Source organism: Danaus plexippus, chromosome 26 (assembly GCF_018135715.1).
Source record: "Danaus plexippus chromosome 26, MEX_DaPlex, whole genome shotgun sequence".
NCBI lineage: Eukaryota > Metazoa > Arthropoda > Insecta > Lepidoptera > Nymphalidae > Danaus > Danaus plexippus.
Genome location: NC_083554.1, coordinates 4,059,491 through 4,087,233, shown reverse-complemented (window position 1 = coordinate 4,087,233; position 27,743 = coordinate 4,059,491). Strand labels below are relative to the sequence as shown.

General features: G+C 29.6%; 1 protein-coding gene across 2 annotated transcripts in view; it reads right to left on the bottom strand.

The window, feature by feature from the left end:
• The window catches only part of LOC133319659 (E3 ubiquitin-protein ligase goliath-like), a 42,497-nt gene that overhangs the window by 14,422 nt on the left and 332 nt on the right, over positions 1–27,743 (bottom strand). For both annotated transcript variants that reach the window (XM_061524817.1, XM_061524818.1), the window contains exon 2: positions 4,072–4,445. In XM_061524817.1, the coding sequence (XP_061380801.1) occupies positions 4,072–4,275 (204 nt within the window). In that variant the 5' untranslated portion in view covers positions 4,276–4,445. The remainder of the gene's footprint in view (positions 1–4,071; positions 4,446–27,743) is intronic.

Genomic DNA, 27,743 nt, shown 5'->3' with positions numbered 1-27,743 from the left:
GTATCACGATAGCTGACCGTGAAGCAAAATATACAAACGATTATATACCGTATTGCATAGTAGTACATATAAAATTTGCATGAACTGTATTGCATTTAAAATTACATCCGATGACTGTACGTTTGTTATTGTTAGTGAACAATTCAATTAAAACAGCAGCCAGCGATAATGTATAGGATTCGTGGCCTTCATAACTTCAATTCAAAAACATTAATGTTGAATATTGACTTGACACATGACTCACGTTCGGATATTTTAGTGAAATATTCGCATATCTATTTAAAGTTCACTACATTCTGCCAACGTATAATCTTAATACCGGCCAGTAACAAAGAATTCGTATGAAATAACTTAAATTCATTAAATATTAAAAAAAAAAAATAGAACAAAGAACAATGAAATGTAACTTAGCAATAATAATTATTGGTATTTTTTGTTGACATGATTCCTTAATAAATAAGCGTTGCTTTTTTGTTTAAATATTTGTTGCATTACAATACTATGAAATTATCAATTTATTTAAGGTAAAAATATTCCGAGTCTATTAGTTTCACACAGATACAATATAGAGAAACGTTATTTTAACAATTGCATACTGTGTAAGTAATTATCCATGGTTTTCGAATGAATTATTTGTTCCACAGTGTAATTAAGAAAAACTATTAAAACATGAACGTGACAGTAATAAATGAAAAGTCACATATCATTTCAATTTCAAAGCGAACAATATTAAAGATCATTCTAGATTTTTATATGAGGTGTCAAATAGATAGCGAGCCACACGAAAAACCGAAATAAATAGCTATCAGCCAAAACAAATTTCACGAGGTCAACGAACTTCGGTAACACGATTTTTTTTTACTAGCTAAAATTTTATTCAATCATAAATATGTGATCTGAGTTGTATTTTTGTATGGAAATTATTAAACTGTTTGTCTGTTGTTGTGATTTTTGGTAATTTTTAAGGAGCTTATTGAGGAAGCACTTACTACGAACAGACAATTGTCGGTTATTAATGAATCTATTATTTATAAATGTAAAACCAGCAAACTGTATTTATTTAGTTTGAACTCGTACTACGGATATAAATAGATCAATCCAGGACAAAGAGATTATTTTTCGATATGTTTTGAATTTAATTTAATACATAAACATTAAAATTTATATTTATTATTACTGAAGCTGCGTTCCCCGGACAAACTGTTTTGGCAGTCCACATTCATAAGGAATAGATATCGGACATTATTATAAAATTACTTCATTTATATTATAAGCGAAGTTCCAGAAGTGTTTGAATACACAATGTTCTAGAATATATTAGAAACTCGAATCGAACACGACTCATATTATTGGGTTTTTGTAGACGATTAAATAATCATTACAAGTAAAGTTTACTACGACAGTCTGAACAATGAAATTACAACAAGATTACCGTATTGCAACAGTAATATTATAAAGTTCTAAAATATCGTGTCAACTCTAGTCTAGTCTAGAGTCTAGACTGCAGTGTGTAGACTAGTTTAGACTCGATTCTTGAAGGGCACGATCGCCTTTCACATGACTTGCATGCACATACACGTCATGTTACATAGATTATGTTGTTACAAGATCAATTAGTTAAAATTAACTCTACGGAAATGTCTTTTTGTTATTTATTACTTTGTAGAAGGTTTCTATATTTTATATGCCTAAAATATAACGTAGGTACTATTTGTTTAGTCATACTTACATTTATAATTATACAAATAAGAGTAAAAGTTGGTGAAATCTATTTTTAGAGATTTTGTATAGATTATTATTATAGCAGAAGTAGCAGCTTTAACCTGGGGATTATGTCATCATTGAAATTAGTACCGGCTATAGAGGAATGAATAAATGTATAATTCACATATGTTTTGTAAAAAAAAAACTGCTACTTTTTTAGTGTATTCAAATATAATGTTGCGATGAAAACATCTGAATCGTTATTTTAATGGAGACGATTAAGCAACTCCTTATATTTATGACATTCGTAAAGAATAAATTTCCCAATTTAGTTCCGATGCAACTGGTAGCATTTAAACTTGGTTAAACTTATGAGTCTTATAAACATATAAGTTGTTCAGGCGACATCACTTACCAAGTAAATTCGGGTCCAATTCAACTTACAATGCTCATTGTTTCAATGCAAAGTTACTCATTCGTTTATAAAAATTCCACGAAGCCTTGATTCTTATTTCAAATTATTTGACAGTTTCTTAATATTTCTGACAAATGACGTATCTGTTTTTTTTTTTTAATGATTGCATCAAGCCGGCATTGATCTATTCCGGTCAGGTGGCGAAATGAACACCTCTAGGGCGATCGTTTCGATAATTTTGTTTATATTTTCTACATTTTAACTAGAGGATTTATGACTCTTATTTTCCGTTAAACATTTTATTAAAATATTATATTTTTTATACATTATGACATAGTCAACAATATCTGTCAAACCGACGTGTTTATCTATAACTTAAAACAATTATAATTTTTTTTTTTTTTTATTTATATTCATAACATTCAAGGTTAATAATTTTTTTTTTATAATTAGTTGAACGTGATTAATCGTATATTATATATTATTTTTTTCTTTTCTTATCTTTTAATTCACATTCATAATAAAATCATTATAGACGTCATTTGAAATAGAAAAAATTCAGAAGTCAGGTGTAGGAATTTACAAGAACTATTTATTTTTCAATTTATAAGAAAAATTAAAAATATATGTTTTTTATCTTTACATTCATAATTTGGATACATATTTACCCGTTAATATATAGGTATGCTGATTAGTAAAATTTAAGTGTCTGTAATTTGAAATTACCAACTTTCCACTGAATTTATATCAGTTTATTAGACACCTACAACTACTACGATTAAAATGTTTGTCTATCTGTATGTTTGTTTGTTCTGGCTAATCTCTGGAACGGATGGAGCGAGTCACACGGAAATTTCACTCGCAGGAAGATAATGTTATAAGGAATAATTTAAGCTATTTTTAACCGACATCAAAAAGGAGAAGTTCTCCATTTGATTCATTACGCTCTTCTGATATTCTAAATGATTTTTGTAATTCTAAATGATAAGGAACTGTGCTGAGGTAGTTCCATGTTCCCCAAGCCTGGATTGAAGAGTTTTCAAGTAATCGAATAACTTTTTTTGAGGGTGTTAACGCGCATATCGAACAAAACCGCCACACATAGTGTTTAAATAACACTCTCATTTATATACGTTATTAAAATACGATACCAACCAACTCAATACTGAAAAGCAAAACACTGACTCAAATAAAAACAACATTCTTTTACAATTTTTTTTTTAAATTCTTAAATCATTATTAATCAAAACGGTAAAAATATAAAAAATATATTTCGATACTCACATACGTCACATCCATTCAATTCTTACATTACGTCAATAGAATAAAAAGTATTGTTATGTCAAATAATGACGTTCCCATTGTCAAAGCGTATAATAAATTAACAGATAAAGAAAGAGAATTTCAAATATTTTTTTTATAAAGATTCATTTTCCGCGACACAAAAAAGAGAAGGACTGTTTCGCGGGATATTTCATTATTATGTCAAATTTGATGCGGGTTTGAAATGTAGACATAAAAAAAGTTCACAGTATAAAAATGGTGTTGTATTTTAACAGATTAGATTGATAATTTTCCGGTTTTCAATACACCCACGTTGATACTATCACGTGTAAAAATTTTCGAATTAAAAATCTGTAAACAATACGTATTTAGCTTGACAACACAAACTAGTGGTAAGCAAAAATAAATATAATGCTTCTACAGTCTAAATCGGTTTAAGAACAAATATAGATATCAATTTAGTTTTACTGTCAGTCATTAAAATATATGCCGTAGTTGAAACGAATTAATCAAAAATTAATAATTATTTAAATAGAACTAATATTTGAGGGTAATAAAAGTAACGTATTTAAACTTTGCATGTACAAGAATTAACCAAATAAGAATCCTGGTTCCGCAGAAAAGGGAGTGAAAACAAACAAACAGAAATTACAGTGTCACGGACTTACCTCAGATGTTTCCGTGTAGTACACCCCGTGCTCGTCCTTATACGTTATATTAATGTCAGCTACGGTGAAGGTGTCACTGGCGATCCTCTCCTCCGAGGGTCCGTATCTAACAGCCTCCAGCTCGCTGCTCGGAGACTGGCCTCCGACGAAGCCGATCAGGAGGAACACAGACCACATGTCCACAAACTTCATAATAACGCACATTTCACACGCGACAAACGTTCGTACCAGCCGATGTGTTGTGAGCGAATGTTATCACTTTATACTTGTTATCAGTTAAGACTTATCTTCTAACTCAGCTTCCAGCATGTGATGCACGTCAGACAGAAGTCGACAGCCGCCCCATAGCCCGCTGGGAACTGTGATGCAGCCAACTGGAACAATTGCAATAATTATAATATATATATATATATATATATATATATATATATTAAGAATGGCAATTATTATATATTATACACCATTACGTTTACTATAGAAGAAACTGTAAGTATTATAGGCTCAGAATAAGTTTGCAACGTCACACCACAAACGGAGCGTTTACAGTTTTTCATTCATATCTTTCGTACGTTAAACTATTAACTTGGCTATCGGGAAACGTTTTGTACATAGTGTGACGGTGAAAACCACGGGTAAGCAGATAGAGGTAGATATAATAGAATAATTCACTGATAATTGCGTAATACCGAATTTTTATATTTTATACTTTAGATTTTTATTTAAATAATTATTATATACATCTACTAATATTGATTTAACTGAATCAATAACATTTAATACTTTATTTACAATGATATATTTTAATAGAGTCATATTTTAGTTCGGTCTATAATAATTGTTAACTAAGAAACGATTAAAACGACAGGAAATAAATTTTCAATATATGAAAATAATATCGGGTTCAATGACCTTAGTGTGTCAGCTCCATGCATAAAATTCTCAATAATACGTTGATTCATGCTATTTTGTTGTGTTCCACATAAAGTTTACCTGAATTAAAAAATATATATTTCGTCAAATCTTCAGAGGGGAAATGTATTTGTTAAAAAATGTATTTCGTGAACAGAACAAGAAGTTATTACATAAGAATAGTAATTTAATTTGATATTGAGAGTTCCTTTAAGATATAAATTAATATATATAAAATAAAAAAGCTACATATATTTTTATTACTTTATATATATACACATCAAAAATATGAGATTAATTAAGATGAATCATTAAATTATTCTGTTTTTCAGACTTTATCACGAAACTTGTAAGTAAATACTTTTAATTTCAGCATGTTTAGGTATTAATTAATATATTATAATATAGAAGTTTTTAACAAGCGTTTTGCTTTCGATAATTTGTATTATATATATTTAGGTTAGATAATAATTAAGATACCAATGTGAAAAATCTTTCTATCACAGTATACGTTATTTCATTATTCTTCAAATTTTTTTGTCAAATCTAAAACATATTTTTAATAGTGAAATATGAAATATTGAATGTATGTCATTGGCTCGTTCTAAAATTGGTTATTTTCCTGCGATATTTATTAATGTATTTAATACAAATAGCGCATTAGCTTTAAGACAAACAAATACAAGATAGTGAGGGTAAATAAATTATTGTTCTCCCGTAATTAACATAACGGCGTATTGTTAAAATGATCTTAATCACGCCAATCACGAGAAATGTTAATAAGTTTTTGTTCTAATAATGATTTCTTAATAGAATATAGAATTTTTTTTTACTTCGGATTTGTTTTAATGGAAGCGATATTTGCACAATTTTTCTGTATATAAAATTTTAAGTTCGCTTATATTGTCATTCCAATCCTCAACCATATCCCTCTGACATACTATTGATAGGTGATAATAATATTTTTTTTGCAGTATAACTGGTTGGTGCTGAAGCCATAAAGTCATTAATGAATTTTAGTAGCAATTAATATGTGGCAACATTGTTCAATCAAAAACACAATCCTAGCAACCAACCAATGTGTTTATGACAATTTCTCCGCAATATTAATATTGTTTAATGGTCGCGCCGATAACTCAAAGAATAATAAAAACGTTGACATTGGCAGAATATTCCACTATTCCAGTGCGAATGAAGATATAGCATAAAATTAAAAAACAAAACTCAGTTAATACAACAGAATATTAAGGCATATTATAGTCATTTGTTCAAATCTTTATTCGCGTAAAATTATAGAGTGAACTGCTAGTGTCATGGGATTAAAACAATGTATGTCGGTTCTCCATTCGTAAGTTACTGAACTTAGGGCACTTTACAGAGAATATCTAAGTTTAAACTCAATTTGCGACGATAAGAACACAAGAGACGAACAATCCCTGTGAAGTTAAAAAAATACCATCGTCTGAATACGTAAAATTATAGGAATATGAAAAGTATCACGGAATTAGACCTAAAGGAGACTGCTGTTAGGGATTTGAGGACTGTAACAAAAAGCAATATTTACGCTCGCTATGGGCTGGCTATTGAGCTGGTACTGTCTCAATGGCAAACAAAATTTCTGTGGCCATCTCGCTACAGCGATGTTAAACACCTTCAAAATTTACTTATAATTTCAATTAGCTTTGAGACAGGACAATCAGCGGGTTTCCACTAGTGCGATTTAAACAGTTATTTGTTAGTTAACTTTTGTATCACGAACTATTGTAACAACACACTTCCCTAATTGTAATCTTGGTGCGATTCATCGTGTAATCATTACGATAGCAAAGCGCTCCACCTAACTTCCTTACCAAGGTTACGTAATGATAAGAATATAATATACTTTGAATAATAACGTTTTTAAAGAAGTTTCTATTTGATTAAGATTGTGTATGTAAAATTGTCTTCCTTATATATATTTGTTTGTACTCTGTACTATTTAGATTAAATTTAATATCTGTTATACCCAAACTCTACGATGGTTATTTACATGTGGTGTAATTGTTTATTCTCGGTATTCCTTATTACTTAACCATAGTTTAGATAATACGCGAAACAATATCGCCAATAGGGTGAAGTTAGATCACAATAGCTTCAGAGATTTTACAATTTTTTTATAATCTTATAGAAATTTTAAATGAACGAAACAATATTTGCATTACATTTAGAATTAAGATAATGACCCACTGTCTACTGTTCTCGTAACATGGTTTGAATTTATAAATTTTTTATCAATGTTATACACACGCGATGGTCTAATTTAACTTTCATTTTATCTCATTCAGATATAACTCGTTGGAATTATGTATACAGCTGTTAATTGTAATGAATATTGAAAGGAAGATATTATTTTATGAACTGCATTATGTTATGGTTAGAGATTTTTTTTCTATAATCTATGGTCTTAACTTTAAACAAGGGAAATAAAATTGAGATATAAAGATATTATAGCCTTTCATAAGTACCTTATATAATTGTCATAATTTTTGTAGTTATTTTTTTTTATATATAAAATTCAGGTACTTCATAAATATAAACGGTTCATATTTATTCAGCCATCGAAGGTTGCGGCCGTGACAGTCCGTCCTTCGAAGGTTTTAATGATGTTAGTGCTGTATAGATAGTATCGAAATTATTCTGATTATAAGAATTCACTTTTTTTAATTAAATATTATTATTATATAGATTGTAATTAAATTTCTCGAAATATCGAATTATTATTATCCTTGCTTTAATTATGATTATTATTGTTTACTCATTGCAGATTATTATTCTTATTATATTTAAATAAAAATATTATAATAATAAAATACTGATCAGATTAATACGTAAAAACAAAATGTTTTTAGAGTTCTAGCCTCTGAATTATGACGAATAAGTACAACAATGCTTATCGATTCATCGACAATCGTATCGTTATAATCACACCGATGTGGGTTACAGCACTAGCTCAGGAGGGAGCTATTGGGGTGTTCCCCTTGCGTGACTATCGTGAACTTAGCCGAAGGTAAGCCATTAGCTGAAGGCTACGAACTTGGTACTTGCCATTGACAATGAAGTGACGTTTGCATAAAGGTTATATTGTTTTATTTTTGTACACTTAATTTTTGAACTTTACATATAAATACAAAAAAAATTACAGAGGTCTACACACAGCACAACTCTGGGATAGATTCGAATTAAACTTTCGTAGTTTTATTTATTTTACACTAGAGTCATAAAACGATACATTCCAAGATATATTTTTATAAGCACCACGTTTTCGTTGATACGTGTCGTCTTGAAAACCGAAGTTAGTATCGAAGTCGCGGTTGTCAGCTGGTATATTAATAAAACTGACTTAATTGGATCTATAAAATATCTGACTGCGATGTTTAACAGGGCTACCAACTAACACATGTTACAGTTCCTTTTATTACAATAAAAGTGCCGGCGGTAGAACCAAATGTAGCTATAGTTAAACTGTTCGAGTGTGGCATTAAAATATATAGACTTTTAACACTGGTTGTATTTTTCTTCGTGTTTGTTTGTCCACGTATTCCCTGAAAGTACGAAACTTATTTTTCTTTGGTTTTGCAATTCAATAAAGTAAGTTTTTATTAAAAACCGGTATAGTAATATTTTTTTAACTATCTGATAATCTATCATAAATCAGATTAAAGAGATTTTTTTTTTTCTTAAAACAAAGATTTTTATGGGCTCCTTAAACCTACACCTGGGTCGCAAGACCTAGGCACTGTTGAAGCTCCTCTCCGTACAACGCGATGTACCCAGCACCCGCACGGTAAATCCATAGAATGCTGAGAAGTTTCGTCTCTAGTTATTTTTAATGAATATCAAAGTTATTGTCAAATAAAAAATTTAATATCAAGATGTTCAGGACCAATGAGGTGGAGTCATTTTGGATCTAAGTTAGCTGTTTAGTTAGGAACTCTACATTATTAGACAAAATATAAGTTTTTATAAAAAATAAAAATACTGTGAATACATTAATAATAATATTATACATAATTGAATTTTAATCAATAGATAATTCGTTACACGTGTTTCGTAATCTCTGTGAAGCGTAACTACTTTATTTTTTGGGTCTTTATTACAAAAAAAAAAAAAAAATTATACAAAAATAATCTTATCATCCACACGCCGCTACTGACTTGAATTTATTTGATCTGTAATTAAGACTATTAGCAATTTTAAACTTTAATTAATATTCAGTGACTTCATAACTGTTTTAAATTTCAATTTGCTATTTATATACAAACCGAAAGTGTCCTTATAATGACTAAGCTGATTTTAGCCTAATTACTTGTTACATATTACAGTTCCACATTGTCTAGAATGTTCCATCAGTCCAAATAAATATCCCCAAACTGAAAGTCCTTACAAAATAGGAAATAGCTTAGTATTGTTTTTATAGAGTATATATTTATGAACTCTGTTAGTTGATGGTTTGAGCACGGCTTCGCATCTCCGGTGAGATCAGTAACACCATCAAACCATCTAATATCACTAATTTCCCCATCATTTACACCATCAGTCAGACAGAACGTCGACTTCCTGTAGTTTTTTGCGTCCAATCAAATTGAGAAATGGAGCGAGCCGATCTTAATTGAATGGTTTTTGTCTGATTCAATCATGAACCAGCTTCCGCTTGAAAAAGATGAGATAAAAAGATCGCAATGACATCTCGATGATGGTGCCATTACGACTCCAATACTCTGTAATTTTATTATTTCAATTGTGACGAAATGAATATACAAATGGAATATTAAACTTCACGAGTTAACTATAATTTAATGTTATTGATATAATATATTAATTCATCCTGTCTAGTAGTTTGTATCTGCCAAAATGAAAAAGTATAAAACGTCGTCCAACACTACTTACACAATCAGCTGTTTATTATATATATATATATAATAAACGGTGTAAATGATATATATATATATATATCATTTACACCGTTTATTATATATATATCACACAATCAGCTGTTTATTATATATATATCATTTACACCGAGCAGTGGCTGGATAACCACAAGCCCAGCGGGAAAAATGGCTGGAAGATGCTACGAAGAGCCTTGGGGTCTGAATAGCCCCGAAAAGTACTGATGAAGAAGGCAAGGGGAAACCACTGTAACTGTCTTCCGAAGAAAGTCATCTTGTATACGGATCACTGATACGTGATGACCACGACGAGCCTGCAAAGACTCTTGCGACGACGATGATGATGATATCATATATGTATAATTATATTTGTGTACTATTGACGTGATTTATGTTAAATTTGTATATCTTTGTACATTACCGATTAATCAAGAGAAAATTATCAGAAAAAAATGTCGTATTCAATTCGCCAGACAAGATCACATGCTTAGAAAATTTTAAGATAGCGCCGACATTATAAACGGTGGCTAAGGAGTGTAAAATTCATACCAAAGTGTCGAAATGTCTATCAGAAACAAAATTAACAAAAAAAAAAGTTACTATAAATTTAATTCTAGTATATTCTAGCCTACTCCACTCGTACTCTTGCTGATGATTTTAAATCATTTCGCGAAGGAAACTAACAAAGCATGTTTCTTCATCATAACAATGTATAATCACTAACGCTAACTGTTTACGTTCGCTGCTATAACAATCACGTTTAGGATTTACGTAACTTAACGTTATCAACGTTAAGACTCGTTGGTTGTAACGTTTTAAAGTAACAGTAATATTACTCAAACCGGTTGATCTACGGAAATATCTATGACACAGCATCACAGAGTTCATCAGCATTTATTCATCTTAAATTTTAATTAGTTTCATCTTCGCTGTTCCTGTAATCTTAAGCGGTAAATGAAGAGGCGTATATACAGATATCTGTTACTAGAAAGTTCTAAATAATTATATCTTGAAAAATTTAACTCATTTCAATATAGTTTCAAATAGCGGAAGATCGAGAAGTTAAGTTAATATAAATCTCAACTAGATATGATTTTAGAGTCATACGAGGAGCTTAATTAATATTATTTGAAATGAAGGTATAAAAAATTAAAATAATCCTATGGTGAAGAACATTAACACGTCTTTAATTAAATACTTTAATACACTTACTTGAGGATAAACATGTTGTAGTTACGATCTAATTAACATTTATAAATACTAATATAAATATTATTTCATATAAATTATTAAAATGAAAGAAAATTTAAAACTCTACTCTTCAAACAAAGACCATTTTTAAATATACTAAGGAAATGGATTCTAGTAATTTGGCACAAACTGCAATGAACCTTGAAGGTGTCGTGTTGGGAATATTTGGCTCCATCTTCGTATTTCCTGATTATAATATTCATTTTGATAAAATATTCATATTGAATTACGTTAATTATTTTACAATAAATACTATATTAAATATTTACTAGTGGCCTGTCGAGAACTAACATCAGTTCATTCTTGGAACGTGCTTCGAAGGCAGCCCTAGTAGGTTCATTACAAATTTGGTTAGGTAGAGAGAGGAGCTTGGGCAGTGGAGGTGAGCGTTTAACGCTCTTTAGATGGGGGCCCCTTAAACCTACTGGGTCGCTAACAAGTCATGGAATGCTGAGAGGTTTCGTGTCTTGGTTGCATATGTTGTAAAATTCTAAACGTATTAAACCTTAAAAATTGAAAAAGACTAAGAAACTTATATAATAAAACTAAAACACAGGTTTAATCATAAATAATGTTGTTGATCATAATCTGAGCAGCTAATATCAAAATCAAATATACACACACACACATATATATATATATATAGTACTCATCCTCCTATTGCTAAACTGATAAACGTTAAACTTATATGAATTGAATGGAAGGATACAGACAAAAGCATACAACCAACTAAAATATTCGCATTCACAAGCCGACGACTAAAATATTTGCATTCACTTCAGAGAACCCACAACGTGTAAGACGCTATATTTGTACTATCTTAATTTATATTGTAATAAAAATAATCGATATATTCAAACTGACAGCCGAGGTTATCGATATCTCACGACAGTTTACTTTACTGCTTTTCTGATAGTAAGACAAACCAGGAAACATTTTATATGAAGGTGTCGACGTTTCTACTAGATTTCAAGATTTTTTTCTAATTTCTTTGGAGGTAGAAAATAATGATTTATGTGATATGATTTATTCTTTAGAATGTTAAGAAATACGTATGACGAAAAGTGAGTTCGATCTTACATATGACAAATATTATTTATATAATAAAAAATATATATGTTTGACCTCATCTGTTAATCGCTGTCAAGTATAAGTCAAGTTGTAGATTGTGAGAGAGAAATAAAGTTTAAGTTAAATAACGTACCATATTAAAACGTGTTTTTGGACTAAGCGTTAATACTTTAAATGTATAAAATAAATTTTAGTTGACTATTGCTTGAATAAAATAAAACTAATATATTTTCGGATTTACTACGAGACTTTTATTGTTCTAAAAAACTAAATAATCCCGACGTTTCGTTTACTTTTCAGGAACCGCGATCAAATCTCGTCTGCCCTTTATTTTAAGATAATAAGAGTCGCCTAGTGGGTACTAAATCCTAAAAATACAGGTTTTACTTTAATGATTGCTCGCGAAAGTCTTAGATCTCATTATTGCTTGAATACCTACTTTCAATGTAAAAGAGTTTCATGATATGTTATATATAGCATTTCTATACATTTAACATACAGGATATTACAACTAATTTGATTGTGATAACGTTTTATTGTGACGGCATTACGTATAGGTTGAAATAGCACTGTTGTCATATCAATGGTATTTGGTTACTCATACGTATAGAAGTCATAGCAAGAAAGTGCAGTGTAGAATTTCGCTGACAATGAGAATGGAAGGATTCACTTTCAAGTCTTCACAGACACACATGCATAAGTATGTATTATGTATGTGTGTATGTATCTAATTAGCCAGAACTTTCTTAGTAAGTTGATGACAAATTTGGATATGAAAGATTTATCTGCACACACATCACAGTAGGTACAGCTACAGGTACGACTTTTGAAAGACAAACTGACATTACTATTTGATAGGAAGTGAATTTTCTCATGAAGGACATCAAAGTACATCCATCCGGAAGTCATAAGACAATTAAACCAATGCAAATCGCTTCCTGGATGTTAGGAAAGGCAAAAGTATACCAATGAATAAAAAGTGTGTTCATTCGCTCGATTGCTTGCCACATTTTACAATGTAAAATTAAATATCGTCATTAACATTTAGATTACAATGTGTTAACTAATATAATGCCTAATTAAATATTATAACAGTGATTCACAGTTTAAATGTCAATCATCGACGCTTTGTTGTACACTGTGTATTCAAAATAGTTTTCTATATAATTTAAAGTGTTTTTTGTTATATATTAATATATTTACTTCACTACGTTCTAGTAGTTTCTATAGTTAGGTTTTAATGGAAGGCTCTTCTTGTTGATTCAAACGAATCCTCTTTCTATTCGTCATAGTTTCTTCTCAAGTGTTTTCTCAAACCCTTATATTCTTAATAGTCAGTTATTTAGTTAATATTTATGTGTCGGTGTGCTCGTGTATATAGATATATATTATTTAATACAATTCAAGCCTCTTTCTTCTTTTATATTTCATATACACTAAACGTAACTTTGAAGAACTCGCTTATAAACGTATTTAATAACTAAGGTCGCTTTTTGTACTTAGCTAATTTCTTCGTTTAATTTACTTCGGATGGTGTTCATAAATCATACTCAATTATATTCACATTCACTATAACAAACAATTTTGGTAAAATACCAACTTTAAAGGTAATAAAAAAAAAACAACATTATCTTAAATGTGACACATTGACAGATATAAATCTCAATTATTTCAATTGCACTAAATCTGTCTTTCAGAGATTGTTGTGTTTAGATTTATTAGAGATAATCACTGAAGCGATACTCGTGAAATTTTAAAAATATATAGCGCATAAAGGTGATAAAGAAAACATAAATTATGTTCCACACGAAAACAACAAAGAAATATAGCAAGACAACAGGCGTTCGAAACATGTAACTAAGATAAGTAGAGATACAGCTTCTCACAGATTAATTTCATACATTTGATTAAAAAAATAACACATATTTTATATTTTTACACTGTGGTATTAAAATAAAAAATATATTAATTGATACACGTGTTTGAACCCAACCACACTTTTGATCTCGGTAACCTTGACGTCAATCAATACATCTCTGTATCAGCCATCACTTTTGTTTCCTTCATAGTGAACTTTTCAAATGTAATCCTAAAATTATGGTGTGCAGGAAAATCAGTGACAATAAGGAAGACGTCTTCTATGGTAATTGGTTCAAACAAGGACGAGAGAATCAAATAACTCTTCTCATTAACATTCTTCACACGTAAATGACATTAAGGCAAGTGCACACAATAAATAAGGCCGGTGAAAAAGACTTATAATTATATTGATTTATATTTATAATTGTACGTAAACTCAAATTAAATTCTGGTATCATTATATCAGAACAAATGGCAAACAAAATCAAATTGTAGAATAGTAAAAAGGTACTTCTTTTAAACAAAAACATTGTAGAAAGTTCATTAACTGTCAGAAATAGAGCCAGTGGTGTAAGTGTAAGTAATCATCGTTTCTAATCTGAACTAAATACGGTCAGTTTTGAGTATTTCGATTTTACATTTGGTACGTTCTCAGGGTAGAGATCGAGAATTTCTTAATACGAGCCGCGATTGCGAAGATACAGTTAGTTACACTCAAGACTTGTGGTGTTCCTTGTAAGGATTACAGCTTTACCAATCGAGTTTCAACCTCGCCAGAGCAAAAAAGACCGATGTCAACATATAGAATTAAATGTATTTATAAATGAGGTAATGCGGAATAGTAACTTTGTTGTTAAGTCAAGGCACTGCTTCACTTTATAAATATTATAAAACGTCCATTCTAGTTTCCTAGTTATTGTATTCAGATGTAGTAATAATTTTCATCAAAGAATTGGATATTAATGTCTCGTACTGCATCAGGTCTGTATTGCTATCAGTGTGCTTACTCCAAGTTTGTCACACTACATACGTATAATTCACCGTACTTCATTCATAGATCGTCCCACATTATAGTACTAAAGTAGATTATTGTTTAGTACCGAATAGTTTATCTTTGTCAAAACCTGATCAGACCATTTTCTGGTATAAATAAATAAATATTATAAGTCTTGTGCAGCCATTAATATTAACGTTTTAGAAGTACCACAAGCTTACTATAGAATAATGTATTAAATATAACATTGAAGACTAGTCTCCGACTGTTTTAATCTATAAAGTATCTACAAACTGTAGAATTTCAATTCGTTTCAGTTTTAATCTCTACAGTCTGTGTAAAAAACTGTAAAATTATAATTCGTTTTACATTTTAATTAAGGCAAATTCAAGGAAGAAACCACTCAATGGATCCTAACAGTAACCAACAGCGCTCCAAGACAGGGATATTTTTTTTATAATCATATAAAAATATACTAATTGTTGTTGTTGAAAATTCACTTTTGTTTTGGTCCCAAATGTACATACTGTGTAACGTGTGTACACACTACCACCTGTTTAATAGGTAATTATATATAATAAAAATAATTTGTTAAATGCAAGTTATAATTCTTATATGTAACCTTCATTTCATATATAAGTATTTTATTCCCATCAAAATGGTAACTACGACAAAATACAGCTAGCTATCTTTTCCTAGGTTATCGCTATTTCCAAAATAAATCCATGAAAATATTCTCGGCCATGCATTTATTTAAAATGATGAACAGGCAAATATATTTTTCATCGCTCTTAATGATAAATTTTTGAATTTAAACGGTTTCCGGAACTGAGTTCAGAGATAACTGTATAGTGTTAAGACAATGGATGTGGTAACGAACTGGCGGCGCCACCTGCAGTTCGTGTCACGCGACGTCATAAAAAACTGTCCCGCCTTGATCAAGTGATAACCAAACAAAATTTCAATACAAATATATATAACATACGTTAATCTTGTGTAAGCTGTATTGCTTTATAAAAATCTGTAAAAAAAAATATGTGCGAAAACATTACATGAAAAACTGGTCAGTTTTGGAAACAGTACAGACGTACGAGTCGTATTGATAACCTCCTTTTTTTGACGTCGGTTTAAAAAGCAACAACCGTCCCATCAATTTTCACAAACTTTTGCATTTATTAGATAGAACATTATAATAAATAGATTAGAAAATTATACTCGATTATTAATGAAAATATCTCATTTATAACATAAGTATGATGATTTAAGATTGCCAAATATTAAGTACATGTGCTCTGAATATACGGCGCTATCAGGCAGATAGTATTACAGCCATAGGTCAGGTAAACAGTACGTGAGACTATTTGGTTAGCTGTTACGGGGTTAGATAACCTTATTTGAGTGTGTGTAACTTTGTTTGTTACCATCACATATTATACTAAACCAATGCGCCATTAATCAAAACGATATAAACAATGGTTTTAAATTAAATTCTATGAGTGTGAAATAAAAATCTATTATTAAAAATTTATAGAAGGCAGCTGGATTACAACTTGCGACTTCGGCGATGTTGCGTCCCGGTTGTTTTAACAACTCCACTATCGTGTCTTTACAGGTACAAGTGCGAGACACTCGTTATGTATTTTTCATAATATGTACTTATTTTAATTGAAATATTAATCTGAACAGCTTATCTTGAAACAAAATAAGGCTACGACTAAAACATTAATAACTCAAGTAATGATTTAAAGCAAACCAGGGCCATGACCCTACTATTCTAGTTTTATTTCAGTTTCTAAATACATACATATATTCTATAACATTACATAATCGGGTAAGATAAAAACAATGTTTAGAAATGCAATTTATTTCATCTAAAATTGTATTTTTGTACCCAGGAAGGATAAAGTAATTTTTGTATAATAAGACTAGATATATCTAACGAATAGTATGTACTGCCAAGACTTGAATAATAAACCTTTAAACATACTTAGGTTCATAGTTTTAGTGATGGTTATAAAATTTTCTCAGCATTCATATACTGTATTTATAAAAAAAAATTGTAATTCCAGACAATATAACATTTTTGGTACTTTGCTAACGTGAATACCATTTGGCTTGTAAATATTCATAAAAAAGGAAGCATTAAGAGACTGAGTACCGAAATTAGGGCTTAGGAATAATTTATCTAAACTATACTAAATAAAAGATAGCATCGTGACACTTTGTAACGTTAATAGTTTTTCACTCGAAAATTTCCACACATTATAGGTTTAATGAGGGTTATTGAAACGGGAAACTATTCGTATGAGTGTAAGCTTGTTCTAAGTATACGTGTCAATTTAAATGCGAAATGATTTAAATATTAACAGTTAAACTGTTTAAAAAGTTTGCAATACGAAAAAATATATATATATTTTAGTAATACTTTGGAAAATTCTGTATGCATTCAGCGGGCTTAATGTTGTCTTGACTCAGATGCGGACTCACCAAATTTCACAAATGACAATGACATTAAACAAAATGGCGGTCATCAGTTTTAAAATCTTTCGCACAATACTGATGAGTAAACTCACTTATAGTCAATTAATTTACAAAAACAAATCTGGTTATCAAATATAAACTAAATAACAATAATAAATTTATTACACTTAAAAACAATCTGGTTTAAAAAAATAATAATGAGATATTTCCTAAATGATAATATCATCATTACAATTTACATAATTTCTGTCAGATTTCATAATTTTTGTTTATAAAGTATAATTATCAAAAAAAAAAAAAAGGAATAGGAAAATAAATAAAAGATTTAAAAAGGTTTTTCATGTCTTAGCAATACTAATATTGTACAAACAAAGATAAGCATTGCGGAATAGTTATTGTGACACCACAAGCAGACAGTCAAGTTATCTATATATCCTTATATATATGCTTCTTTAGAACAGTATTTTGTTTAAATTTCCTCAATAACTAATAAATTGTTTTTTTTAAGTTATTCTTAATAGCATAAGTGGCATAATTAAGTAGCATAACCGACTAAAATATTAATATACCGACTAATATATAAATAAAAATTTAAAAAAGGATTGAATTAATAAAAATTAATTCCTTATTAATATTCGAAGATTATTTTGTTAGTACAATTGATGTACAAAATTATTAGGTAAACTATAAACTCCAAAATTGATAGAATATTAAAGGAAATTGATAGACTAATCAGAATTTTATTATTGTTCGAAATGACAAAACAACAAAGCTATTTCAGAACGAAACTATTTTTCATTGCTCTCTAGATTTCTCACACGTAATTAATATAAGATAATGAGGCTTTGTAAGCAGATAAATTTCCAATTTAATTTATATTATCGAATAAATGTGAAATGTGTGTTTTATCTTGAAAATATTACACGGTTTAATTCAAATAATAAAAAAAAAATCTCTCCTTAATATCACTCGACGGTCCAGTATTTCAAGGTTCAGACTCTCACCGATTTAAAATACGAAAAACAATACGTTTTTAATAATAAATTATAATGACTAAGGTAAGTTTAATTAAACTTACAAATATTATTTAAGTCGAGTCATTCAGGAAGAGTTTTTGTTGCTATTCCAGTATTGTTACATATATTAAAAGTTATACCTAAATTTGTTTAGCAAATAATTGTTATACAGGTATATATTAAACTTAGGATATATATAATTTACATATATAATAGCATATAGTCACATTGCATCCTTATTTATAACCTTTCATTAAAAATATTTCAAAGTTAATATAACAAAACCATCGTTAAAAAAATAAAAACGTATTCACTAGAAAGGATTAGTTTATATTATAATTTTTAACTATATTTGAAAACAGAATCACATATACAGTTACTGAAAAACAATCACAATCGTAGAACCAGCCTTAGTTCAAATTTCGACAGTCACACTATACACGGACCGTTAACAAATTATCTTTCATAAAACTCTGCACATTATAACCTCCACCCGGGTCGCTAGTCCCTGGCACTGTCGAAGCTCCTCACCCTGCAACGATGGACCCGGCACCCGCACGGGGAATCCTGGGAATGATGAAGCTTCGTCTCTTAGCGTTATTGAATGAGAAACGAGCAGTATTATATATGGGGTATTGTGACGTAGCTAAACTTGTGGTAAGCAAGAGAAATTTAGTTGCCAATGAGAGTATCTGGGAACACCTATGAGGGAGAGAAATCGATGAATATTATGGTCATGTTGGCAATGTTATGATCATCACCAATCAATCATGAGCATAGTGACCAATATGCGAATATCAAAAATATCAGCCTGCTACCTTCTGGAGAATGAAATCAAGTTAGTGTTGTAGTGAACACTGATATTTATGTCAAATACTATCTCTTTCCCGCGGCTCCTTTCGCGTGGTTTTGTAATTCTATTCAGAGAAGCGAATTATATATGTGTTTGAAAATATATGGTAGCAAAACGACAGCGCCATCTACCGTTAGTGTAATGTGACTTTCAATAAACTGTTTGTCGTGACTGGTTTTCCCGCGGGAGCTACACGGAGTTTCTTACAAATTTTATCCTATATTTATTCCTATAGTTATCCTAATATGTGAGCTATATCATAATAAAGTTTTATTAAAATCTGTGTATCACCTATTGCGTGAAAGTGGAATAAATATAAACATCTGTCCATACTGTTATACGATTTTTTTTTACATTATTATTGCTTTTACGGCTATCAAAGTCATTAAATTGTTTACAGCCACTTACTTATCAGTCGTGTCGACTAATTGTTATATTTTTTGTTACACCGCTCCACCCAGCCGTTACAATATTACGACAGGATTCAATTCAATGAGGTTTTTAAAGTTTAAACCGGTCGTTTATGTATGTATGTATTTTTATATTTTGCTATTTGCCTTCACTTGTGTTTACTACAGAAAACTTGTAAAACAATACCTATATTTATTAAGCAACCTATTTTTTTATTAACAAAAATAGTTTAATTTCTCTACACTATGAATGTTAACGGTCGACCGGATATAGTTAAGTGAGGAGGATTTAAAGTCCGTTAAGTTAAAACTTTCACTAATGCCTATATTCAAAAATATTTAACAATAGTTAGCGCATATTTTCACTTCGTGTGAGTGAAACCTTGAAACCTTCGAACAAATCAAACACGAGAGAAAAATAACTATACCATGTATATAAATAAGAAAGTTTAATAAAGAATTATTTAATATTTCAATAGATGTATAATAATTAAATAAATACTTAACCACAAACACATGAGGATAATGCAAGAACTTATCTCCAAACACGCTATATATAGGAATATATCGCCTTAATAGTAATAAGGAAATGTTACGAATAACACACAAAAAGTAATGCATATTTATTGTTGATAGTGACTAGCCTTGCAGGAACTGCAGGTTAACATGGTACGAGGACATTGGCAATAACAGAATTAAAAAAATAACATTGTATCATCCAAAAAGATTTTAATACTTTGTACAAATTATTCAGCCGATGTAGCACAGTTGGTACAATTTATCTAGTTGTTTTCGTTCATAGAATAGGTTTGAGAAAGCGAGTTATTACTTAATAGGGATTTAGTAGCCATGTCACATTTGTATAGCCAAACTATACACTCACTAGTTTTTATTTAGTTTATTCATGAAACTCCAAACGCTCCCCTGTTTAGGATAACAATTCAAATTTGTGATAAGGTACAACTTTTTCAAGGTTTATAGTAAACTTAACATAATGGCAACTATAATACGATATTCTAACTTAGCAATTAGCAACAAAAAGCATTTATTCCTTTAGGATATTATTCGTATATATATATATAAATTTTTTTATATTTTAAAAAAGTATTATCGACAAATAAGAAACTCAACTGATAAAGTCAATTGATATCTTAAATATATTTGCACTAAGTCTAGTAGGATACAAGCAAATAGACCGCTGACCGGATGAAGCGATATACAAAATAAGATTAATAAAAACATAGCGGCGAATGTTGCGAAATGTGTCACAGGAGAATTAATCATGATCCTAATTAGGCTAATTCATAATACCTTTACTGAACGGAAGTATGAGGTTTAGAAATACGAACACACATCTTTTAAAATTAATAAAACGGAACTAAGTTCGAAAAATTTTTATAGACCATAGCTCTAAAAAGTTTAGTCAAAGTATCTGTCATACACAGCAAGATTTGTCAGCCATTTTGATTTCAAAATACAATATTTAATATTAATATATGCAATATAATTAACATCTGTTCATTATTACGAGTCATTCATTTGATTCTCCCATGGTCTGTGACAGTCGGCGTGGGGCAAGCTATACACGGTTGCCCCATGCTAGGATTTTTATGACGTGAGAATATATATTTTTATACTGAAAAAAATACTAAAATGGACAGCGTTTATATTTTATTCGGCATCTTAAATCGAAACCCGGTTCAGTCTCGCTTCACTGCCTTAATGGCTGGACGTTGTGTGCCAAATATGTTGACTACTGTTTGCCAAATTTTCTCGTCATCTGGCGTACAGTAAATTATGTAAATGTCGTAGAATATCTAATTAAGATTGTAAATAAATAGTTCCTATTTATAAAGACACGAGAAATGCTTAAAAAATATACGCTGTTTGTAAACATTCGCAGCCTAAATTTTGTTTATTCCATCTCCTAACAATAATGAACTAAATAAAAAAATGAAAATTAAATCGGTCCAGCCGTTCATGAGTGTTTGAAATATAATAATATAATACTTATAAAATGTATATATTGTTTCTTTATAATTTATCTCAATTTAATAACATAACTGATTTAAACAAAATAATTTTGTATAACGTATAACCAACCATGAAATTGACTGAAAATATTATAGGGCATTCTAAATAATAATAAAAAAAATATTTAACGCCCATAATTAAATTATATTTAAACAAATAAAACCATTTACACGACCTCTCAATACCTAATTCATTAAATATAATAATTAATTACTATATGCAATTATGTTAATATTACTTGATTAATTATGTGTATGTTTGTTTGTATCTTTCAAGCTACAACTACTGTATGGAGATTGGTAAAAAAACTCTTAAAAAATCTTAAATTATATATTAAATTAAAATAGTTGTCGCGATACCTCACATCAAGTTCGTAGATAAACTGTGGTGATGGATAAAAAAAAATTACAGATGAAAAAAATTTATGAAACTTATTCTTTAATATGGTGCATAGTTGGTATGAAGGTATGTTTAAGCGTCAACAACTTAATAAGTAGTGACCCTATAAAAGTTTTTATTAAATTTAAATAAAAATCATATGTTTGTAACGAAAACATGACCGAAAACAAAATTCACTGCAACGATTTTAATAACTGTCAGCGGATAGTTTTATATCATATACATATACTATGACCGATAAAATAAATAAAAGACACGATTAAAGTATTTTATATAATCTGTATGGATTTTTTTTTATTAAATTAAAAAAAAAATCCCTTCACATAGAACAAAATACGTAATATTTTAATCAATATTCAACTATAGCTACTGTTTATTCGTATTCAAAACACGTCGTGTCACAATACAAAGCGTTTTCGACGTCTCTAAACAAAGGGACACAACTTATATATTCAATTAACGCATAAATCTTTTATATTTAAAGTCAAAAGTAAGTTAATAGCAATATTATTTGTATTACAGGTAATTGATACTTGTTCCGCCTAATTTTTAATCTGTTATAATATGATAACAACAAATAATGTAACTAATTACCTACTGCGTATAAATTAATTTTTTATGAGTATTTTTGAGTTGATTCCTCATCATTTTTTATATATATCAACATTAAGGCAAACAAAATTTAAACATTAATCGAGTTGGTTCCACAAAATCATCGTAAGTACACTCTAACTACTATGCGAGCAGATCACAACAAGAAGGCGCCGTGTATTCATTAAATTATGACACTTTGAATATCAGTTTCACAGAACGGGCACAAGCATCACGTGAGAAACGGGGTCGGAGGCTTAGAAACGACACATAACAAAATAAACATTGAAAGATTTTTATTTATATCGAATGATAATATAAAATATATACGATTTTTTTTTTTCTTAATTTTTACGTCAACATTCGCGGTATATTTAGATGACAGTAAATAAAAAAAAAACAAAAACAAAACGGCAACTTCAAAAAAAAAAACCGGGAGTAAAACCTATTTGTATCGGAGCAAAAAAAAATCCCACACGCGGCGTCTGTAATCAGTTTCACGTGTTAACTCACACTGTTTAATTATATTACACACTAACTGACATACCGGCTTTTATAATGTCGATATAACAGTCCAACGACCAGTTAGTTTGTTTTGCGTTTCATTTCATGATTTTAAATTTCATCAATTTATATAGTTGAATCATAAATAATTTTGCATATCTATTTCTTTATACGATTTCAAAAATACCATATATAATTATTAGTGTTTATGTATTTAAAAATAACGTAACATAAATTCAGTGGTCTGAGGTGTCATCACGGAGGTCGAACGACTTCCGCCGGCCATATTTCTATATTTATAGCCCGCAGGAAGTTGTGACCGGTTCCTTAATCTTTTCCTTATATTGAAACTCCTTTGTTTGACCACATTATTTATTCTAGCAACAGTTTCTTTACCGTTGCCTTAAAATTTTATTCCCGTTTAAAGGTTCCATAAACAGTATTTATAATGTGTATATATTTCTTATAAGATCGTCATGACAAAGATAGCTTTTTATTAGTTAAGTCGTGTACCGTATTCTGTAAGCTGTTGTTATAGATTTATATTTCACTATTATAGTATAGAGGTCATTGTAAATTTACCGTTAAAAATATATTTGTCGTTTTACTTGGTCTACTACCCTTAAAGGGTGGTGCTGTCGTGAGTGTCATTTCAGAAGTTACTCTATCTGATACAAAAAATATTTTTTGTGGAGAATCTTAAAAAAAAAGACGTGATAAATCACAAGGATATTAAATATCTTCAATCTTGTGCAAAAAAAATTCTAAGTTATACTACTCGATAAGTTTTTTTTAATAGGAAAAAATTTTCAAATGTACAAATATTTCATATCTCATTTTTTTTTTCTAAATTTTACAGACCTTTTGCACTCATTAAAGTTAATAGCTAATATAATAGCGAGAATTAGAGAGAACATTCAAAGTCTCCTTATCGTGGTGGAGAATGAAGGGAAACAGTATATTAAATGATAGTCTTTTTATATATTGGTATGCCTTAAATTAAAAATAAAGAAATTTAAACACATTCCTTCTATTTATTTCTTAATCTAAGTAAAAGAAGCTTCTGGAATGGTGTTAATTCATGCTTTATTACTTTCCAGCGATACATATTGGATTGTATCTTATATATTACTTAAATATTTATCGTATGCGATAAATTATTGCGAGTGTCATTTCCTTATATCGTAGTCCGCTATCAGGATTATAGATTACCAAACAAAGGGAAAGTCCGATAATTCGTCAGGGAATTATATTATCATGAAAAATATACAAGTTATGAAGATATTTTAATAGTTCTGTTATTTTTCTTACAAAAAAATTGCCGCCACTATTTCTAACGCGGCTATGTTGGTTGCGCATGTAGTGATGCCAACCTAATAATAAATTACATTGCGTAACATTTTTTTTTATAACTGAATGTATAAGTCATTAACCGAAACATAAGCCAGCGGCCGTTGAGATAAACAAGAGTTTCTTATCTGCCATTGAACTTTTATAATGCAAAGGGAAAGAGTGACCTACATAAAAACGCATATAAGGCACATTACACATTGTACGACAATCAATCATATTTTCTTTGAATACACACATTACTATTTTTAGAACTAAATACCCAATTCCTTGATATAACTATATCAATGATTGAAAATCCATTAATACGTGCAGAGCGTATGTTTAGATGAAAGTATACGACGCTTTTGTATACAGGAAGCGGTAATCATTATACGAATGATTTATTAACATTTTGTTACTAACCTAATTTCAAAATCGACAGTTGAGTGCGCTTTTAATATGACGCAAACGAAATATTGACACAAATAAATATAATGATGAAAGTGATCTGATTGTATATAAGATACGAAAAATAATAGACGCAAAAATTAATTAATTATTTAAATTTTTTATCTTTAAACGCCATAAATGAAATTGCATTAATGCATACAGCCGTTTTAACAATTTGCTCTGTCATTCTTTTTATTTTACGTATTTATTTTTTAGAATTGATATTTTTCCATAAAATCTACGAGTAATGACCAATTATTTCAAGACATTAGCCGATTACGAATAATCCCATTCTTTTTCTTATTAACAAGCTTTTTGTTGTCTACGTGCGTATGAGACATGAGGAGAGTAATTGAATCAGTATGAATCCCGACCAGTGCTCACGTTGACACAATCTAATTACAGTGCTAATAACGAGATTTTTAAAACATATTCTTAGAAATAACTGACACCTATAATTGGAATGTCACTTTGACATTATTACTTTTTCTGCTTATATTTGGTAAGAGTTTATGTTTAACTGAATTTGATTTAGGACAATATGGAAACTTCAATGGAAAAAATGTTAAAGAAATATAAAGCCCAAAGAGTATTTTTCTTACTCAATAGTCTTTATGTGTACAAAAAGTCCAGATGATTGTTTATCGCTTTGTGTCAAGCAGAAGTTATGATATCCTTAGAAAAAAAAAAATCATATTATAACCGTCATTTTATACGTATTACTCACCCGAGTTAGTCACACAAGTTTGAACAACTATAGAGTGTTTAGTTAAAGTTAATCATGGTTAATAACTAAATACTCCTACTATCAAAAGTTTTTCATTAATTTTATCTATGATCTCGGTTATTTTCTTAGAGAATCGTTATTTTTATGTGAATGAAAATTTAAGTAACATAACTTAATGAGTGAAGGTTAATTTCGGTAATATAACTGTTATAACGGAAACAAGCAGACGTCGACACAGAATGGATAAAAAAGTATGAAAACTGCGCGTGATTCACAAACATGGCGCCACAACATGGCCGCGGGGGATTGCACTCATATACGAGGCTACGTGACGCTCTGCACGAGTATTTTCGCAATATACATCAATCTTTATTGTTATAATTTTAATTTCTTTGAAATTGTGTCACACGAGATACGCCTATGTTTCGAGATAAAGGAAAATACACAAAAGGTATATCAGATTTACATGAAGTAAACACGGTGATTATAACGTTTTTAGTTTTCAGAAAACTATATAAATAACATTAGGTATTACTTATTAGTAACTAGATTTTGTAGTGTATTCTGTGTTATAATAATATGAAAGTATTTAGACTGTATGGACTTCTCACTAGAACAGATGTTTCGTAAACAATAGTAAGGTTCACTGTTCATCCAATATAACATTACTTAGTCATATTATCTTAAACAACATTCGTTTATTTTATAAATGATACTATTCAAGCAACGGAATAAATTTTTATTTTAAAAAAATATAGTACGCAGTTGAGAAAGAAAGATTATATACATTCTTTGTTCCTATATACTGTGTGCAATGAATTAAAAAAAATAAATTACATATATCTTAGAGATCTGCTAAAAAGAAAAAGTTGTTAGACGATTTTTAAAATACTCGTCTTATCTATGACTCATTCATTTTTTTAATTTATTATTATTTTAACCTTTGATCTTCACTTAACTTATTGTTAGTAAGGAAAGCCCTAATGTTATGTTATTAAAGACTAGCTATTGTTTTGTAATGAAGCAGGATAATACTCGTTTAGCTTATTTTAGTTTCATTTATTCTTTGTGTAATTACAATCATTTTATATTTTTATTTCTGATATATCTTAGTTTAACCGGATGACAAATATAGGGAAAAGCAATGTTTTGCACAATCACTCTGATTAAAAACTGAACGCTATTTTTTTTTTTTTTTGGAAATTATTTGCACTCTTTTTTATTATTTCTTTCCGTGAGTCTTCCATACACTTTTATTGAAAATATGGTACGTGTATTTATTTGTATTATAGGTCTTTTTAATTGGTCGTTCAACCCTCTATTATTTATTGTAAACGGTATGACTTTGTTATTTTAACAAACAAATGTCAGGCTTTTAAATTTTAATGTTTTTATTTTTCACAAGTGTTTAATGAATTATATCTGGTGGCAACCAGAGATTCCAGGAAAACTACGAAAATTACTTATATGTATTTTATAATAAGAATTACATATTAAAACTCATAACCTATACCTAAGACAACATGATTGCCCCGGTGTTAGGATAGCAATCCCATTCCATTGCTTGGGTGGTGTCAGGAATCATCTGGTTCACACGGCTGGGTGTTCATTCCACGGGGTCAGCAACGTTACGCGTAATAAGATATTTTAACTATACAACGATGTTCCCCCGGCGATATTCATTATTTTTTTTATATATCGCCAGTACCTAATAATTGTCAACTATCCTTCATAACTAATTTATATGTTCAGCTTGTAATTGTAAACATAACAGTTGATTCGTGAGTCGCTTACTTTTGTTTTTAAAGTACCCGCCAATTGCCATTCTACATGGGAGCTATACTATATTATACCTATATATT